This window comes from Aptenodytes patagonicus, unplaced genomic scaffold, assembly GCF_965638725.1.
Source record: "Aptenodytes patagonicus unplaced genomic scaffold, bAptPat1.pri.cur scaffold_77, whole genome shotgun sequence".
NCBI classification, from domain to species: domain Eukaryota; kingdom Metazoa; phylum Chordata; class Aves; order Sphenisciformes; family Spheniscidae; genus Aptenodytes; species Aptenodytes patagonicus.
Window position 1 is genome coordinate 437,129 of NW_027472026.1, and position 5,605 is coordinate 442,733.

A 5,605-nucleotide genomic window follows, 5' to 3' on the forward strand; every position below is an offset into this window, starting at 1 on the left:
TCTTTGTTTGAAGGCAGTTAGCATAAAAGAGCCCTAGTGAAGACATTAGTTACAAATAGTAATTATCTAGATGTGTTACTAAACTAATCCAGTGTAACAATGTATACATACATTATAATTAGTAAAAATAGTAAACAAAATTTACAAATGAATGCAATGGCTGAGGATTCTTTAAAAATAACCAGTATTATCTTGGAAATAATACAGAAAAATAAACACAACCAACCTTCAGAATAAAAAAGCAGCGAAACTTTATTACTAATTACCGATTGGAAAGATGCAGGTAATACTGTCATGTTACAGTGTGATGATGAAGGCCTTTTTAGACTATTAGGAATACCCTTCTTGAAATTAGCCATTCTAGGTAATTTTCACTCAAGAGTGCAACGGAAACTGGCTCAGGAGATGTCAAACCTGCTCAAATATAGTTTATAGACCTTGGAATAGCACTATAATTTTGGTGATGTATTTGTGTATACAGCAATAGTGAACCTGAAAGTAAAAGTAAGTGTCCAGTTTGATAATCAGATTTTTAAGTTAGTTTTGAAAAGCTGGAACAAAAAAAGTCCACAAATACCGTTTAAAGGATAGGAGGAAACAGAAAACAAGAGATTTTAAAATGTTCACTTTATTTAATAAAGAGAAGATTGAAAGGTGATGTGTTTATTTTAGTTACATTACTGAGAAATACTTTAGTCAAATATAGGTTGTAAGACTCAATGCAAAATTAACTAGATTAAATTCTATGTATGGTATGACATAGAAGGCTGAAACAGAAGAGTGATGGAATTTGTTTTGGCCATAAACTCTGTGACGGCAAATGCCATTACACTAGGATTTTCCTTAAGTAGCAAATATCCAAGAAGAATAATTCAAATAGGACCTTGCTTGCTGATAGAATCTAGAGCCAAAGTTCACATGGATTTTAAGTTCCTTTACAGATCATTTTAGACTCCATTACAAATCATTATTATTTAAGGAATAAAAGGTTTGTAAAGCCACACACTGAAACCTTGTAGAAAATTTTTGTCAGTCTAGATTTGACTTTCTGGGGAATTTCAGCAATTCATATTTCAGTATCATACAGGGAAAAGCCCCAAACTCATATTGAAACTTGCTTTCCTTACGGTCATGTTTGGTTCAACTCATTCTGAATCTCATCTTCAGACTAGGAGTGCTATTTATCCAATCTAAATTTAGGTGTCTATATCTAATAAAGATGGTTTGGCTCCCTCTGCACCCAGTGGGGTTTAGCCACAGTTCATCTTTCTGGTTTTGAAGGTCTGAATTGCATCCGGGGACATATTGACAAGCCCTCCAAAGACTATGAAATGAGCATGGGATGACTTGCCCTGATGTAGACGCCTATGTAGCAGTCACCAATGATAAATTGTGCCTTAAACATCCATATCATAACCAAGACATTGCCAGCAATCTCATCACTTTTTTGGGCCTCAGAAAAGATCCTTTGCAGTTTCCTGACAACAGAAAAGATACATTATCTCAAAGATTTAAATAATCAAATAAAATTCTACATTCTATTAGAGAGCAAAAATGCTCTGTCCACAGGAAAAGAAGCCAAGGAACTGATGAATCATTACCTCGATAGATCTGCCTCAGCCATGAATGTGTTAGCCTTCAGGTAACTTCTTCCTTCCCTACTGTCTATGTATCTCCATTTTCTAACATCCTGCAGCAGATCAACACAAAGGAGAATTTGAAGACACTAGCTGAATAAAACAAAATAAATCTATGCAGAAGCTGTATTGCAGGCCTGAAGCCTTCCAGTCTGCTTTCAAGTACTCTAAAGCCAGATTTGGACTCGAGTATCCCAAACTCAAGTGTGGAGTTACCTGTTTAGTCATCCAGGAGACCTAAGAACCACAAAAAATAGTCAACAGTCAAGCTTTAAGCACAAACCTCTGCATTGTAAGAATGACAAAAAAATATAATAATCATAACTGGAGCATGACTTTGAAAGATATTTTCTGCGTAGTAAAGACAGAAATGAAGGTAAATATCATAGGGCAGCAATTATATGTGCAAGCACATAATGTAAAGAAACCAAATAATGGATAAAGCGATCTCTTTAGGTGCATGTAAATTTGAGAAAGAAGTCTACCAGGAGTTTGTAAATAGCATCAAGAGGTTTATATCCATATGTACATTACCAGGAGGTATTAAAAGAGGAATAATGCTACTGAGAATTATGAAAATCCTTACCTTCCCAGACACAGATTGGAAAACAGATAGTAGTAACAATGGCTGGGTCTAAGCAGTCACACAGGTGATAACTAACAACTTCCTCACAGAATAATCCCAGAACCAGTAGAAAGAGATATACTTTAAAATTTTGTTTTGCTAAGTAAGGGAGATTTTATCATAACTCTGACCATAAAAAAACCCACTCCATTTGAATGTTGATTCAGTTTAAATTAAATGGAAGGACAAATAAAAACAGGCCTGTATCTAAGCTGCTCACTTATAAAAGGGAGAAATTCTGACAAATTAAGAGATTAGTGTAACTAGTCAGACTTACGAGTTGAATGTGAAAGGACCTTGAAATTTCTTTAAGACATAGGTGCTAAAACTGCTTTTTTAGCATTGGCAGCAGAGAACTGGGTAACTCAGGAAGTGTATCCTAGGCTGTGCTCCCGTCTGTGAGTCTGACATACATCCTTCTTCACTTGTTAAAGATGCTGCATCAGAACTGTAGTGCCAGTTATGACTGAACTGCTGATAACTTCAGTCAGGGAAGGAATCACATGCATCTCTGTAACAGACCTTTCACTTACAATGTCAGTTTTCTTCGTACTGAGGTAAAATGGTCAGATGACACAGACTCAAAGACAAGCAGCATGCAAGTGACACACACAGCCCTACTTGTCTTTTGCCACAACCTGCCTACATTATCAAGATAGCACAGAAGGTTCAGATCAACTCATGGGTGAAAACCAGTTAGTCAAAGCAGAACCTGAGCAAGAAAGTGGTTATAATGTTAGGTAAATTAAAGTATTTTGGAAAGCTTTCTATAACATGTACGCTTCTTTGGCTGAAGGTACACACAATTGGAGCAGTCAGCATGTAGTTTAGATGTATTATCAGACTCTTGGACATAAGCAGCTTTGAAGAAAACTCCCATAAATATTAGGAAAAAAAAAAAAAATCACTGTGAGGGTGTCAAGCACAGGAACAGGAGCCCACAGGGGTTGTGGGATCTCTGTCCTTGGATATACTCAAAAAACAAACAAGCAAGGCACTGAATCACTTGATCTAATGAGTTCTGCATGGAGTAGGGGTGTTGGATCCGATGACTCCCAAGAGATCCTTCCAGTCAAAATTATTCTGACTTTATTCTATTATTTCTTTCTTAAGCTGTACTCTCAGATAACAGCAACAATGAATAACACTTTCTCCTAGAGGATTCAATCCTATCCCACTGGATGATGACTTGAATTAACCAATCAGACCTTAACTTTACAGAATACTGCACAATACTTCCTCAGCAGTGTGTTAACCACAAGAACATCAAACTGACCAAGTACTCTTTGCACTGGCATCTTTTTGGATGAACACCCAAATTTTAAGTTAGTTCTTATTCTAATACAAAGATTACCTGATGTTCTAAATTGTGATAGAGACTGTCATAATCATCCCAATGGCACAACAGAACTTTGTCTATCAGAGTGCAAATTTGCTTACGCTTACTTGTATTTCAAAACACACTTCTTTGATCTTGCCTTTTCTAACACAGATGGCAACCTGCACATTAAAAAACAAGAACAGAACATAAAAGCCCTATCAAAGAAAAATATTCCAGGACATACACAATTATACCCAAGAGGAGAGGAAGAGAAAAGAACAAGGCAGACACATTAGTCACACAATAATGTGCTACTGGAAAGCAGGTACTTGAGGCTGAAATCATTGAAAAATTAAGAAATTACAGAATTAAGATTATCTTATGTGTATAGATGGCCATCCAACCTGCACTCCTTATATCCCTGACTGCTAGAGACCCTGAAAGGTGTGATTCTTGAAACCTTCAACTAATTACTCACAGAGAGTGGAGCATTTTAAATGTAATGTTCCTGCTCCAGTTCCTTTCCTCCAAAATGGGGATAATCACACCATCACAGCCCAATTGAGTACAGAGAAGTTAATTGATGTTTGTGAGGCATTCCAGTAGGATACTGATGAACAGCATGACGACACCTATGTGGAAATTAATAACTCCATTCACTGTGGTGTTTAAGTGGTATGTGGTGAATAATGCCCAGGGCAACACAGTGAAGGATGATTAAAAGCAATATTGACTGGTTACCTCCTCAGTTGGTACTCTCCATCCTTCATACTGAGTGAAGTTCCTATAGAAAAAATAGCCCACAAATATGTAATTGAAGTCTGTATCACCATTCTTATTTCCAAATTCTGAGGATACCCCCCCTCTCATCTTGGCACCTTAATATTAAATTATTTTTCATAATGCATACACTAAATTGTCATACAAGTACACGGCCTTACGGAAGGAAGCACGACCCGGCAGAGCACAGTACCGGATGTGCACGCACTAACTGCACTGTGCGTGCGTATCCACCACACGTTAACGCTACCGTGCGTGTGTCTGGCCTTGCTGTGGCCCTCAGCCACCAAATGCCCGGACTCCTTTCCCGCCCTCCCGTCGTAGGCCTCCGTCGGATGAGCTCTGCCAGCGCAGAGGGAGACAGGCCGCCTGCGGCCCGCCGAGCGGCACCGGTCCCCTCCCCGCCTCCATAACATGGCGCCCGTGTCGTCCCGGCCCTGGCCCCCGCCCGCCGCGCTGCCCGGGCCCGCCAGAACCGGGCTGCCAGGCCTGAGTCACCGCCGCCTCCTGCGGAGCAGCCTCCCGCCGCACCCTCGCAGCCGCCCGGGCACCGCCCGGCACACAGCAGCCGCGGCGGTTGCCAGGTTGAATAAGATAGAACATGAAAGGCGAAATAACAGGAGCTGCCACGCCCGGGGCTGCGGGGAATCTCGCTTAACCCTTCTCCGCCTGCGCCCGCAGTGGCCCCAGCTCCAGGAGAGGCTGCACAGCCAGCCAGGCTGCCCCTCCATCAGCGAGGCCGGGGTGCGAGTGACAGTTTATGGAGGGAAGCAGGGAGGCAGGGGGCCACCGGTACAGCCTCAGATTTACCCCTTTGCACGGCACCCCCAGGGAGACGGGGGGGGGGGGGGGGGGAGGGGCCCAGGTACGGCCTCAGATACCCTTTGCATGGCACCCCCAAGGAGATGGGGGGGGGGGGGCACAGGTACCCTTCACAGGCTCGCCAGCACATTGCTGTGTAAGAGGAAGGCACAGGGCCCTGCACCCTGATCACTCCTGCTGCAATGGTGCCATTGCCCAGGAGCTACTGCTGCAGCACACCGCTGTCTCCCCAAAACAGACCCCGGAGTATAAGAAGTTCCTGATGAGCCCAAACCCTTCTTCCCTGGGCAGCTGCTGGACTGAGGTGTGCCGGGCCGAGTGTGGGACCGGTGGCCAGGGTCCATGCCCGACTGCCAGCACTTAGCCTGCTCTGAAGCCAGGCCCGAGCTGGTCTGACAGGCTCGGGGCAGACGGGAAGGG

General features: G+C 42.5%; 1 protein-coding gene across 1 annotated transcript; it reads right to left on the reverse strand.

Annotated features, from left to right (window-relative positions):
• Positions 1 to 611: 611 nt before the first annotated feature.
• Positions 612 to 4,518, reverse strand: LOC143173435 (uncharacterized). The gene is made up of 5 exons (XM_076363686.1): positions 4,462 to 4,518; positions 4,325 to 4,367; positions 3,709 to 3,762; positions 1,602 to 1,690; positions 612 to 1,478 (listed from the first exon to the last, which is right to left on the reverse strand). Exons 1-5 carry the CDS (start codon positions 4,482 to 4,484, stop codon positions 1,325 to 1,327), a joined length of 363 nt encoding a protein of 120 aa, XP_076219801.1. The 5' UTR covers positions 4,485 to 4,518; the 3' UTR covers positions 612 to 1,324.
• Positions 4,519 to 5,605: the final 1,087 nt, after the last annotated feature.

Excerpts from the sequence above, each read along its gene's own strand:
- LOC143173435 (XM_076363686.1), bottom strand. The coding sequence starts at position 4,484 with ATGAAAAATAATTTAATATTAAG. Across the intron at positions 1,691-3,708 it reads AAGTGTGTTTTGAAATACAA|GATGTTAGAAAATGGAGATA; the intron begins GTAAGCGTAAGC and ends GATCTGCTGCAG. Across the intron at positions 1,479-1,601 it reads GCTGAGGCAGATCTATCGAG|GAAACTGCAAAGGATCTTTT; the intron begins GTAATGATTCAT and ends TTCTGTTGTCAG.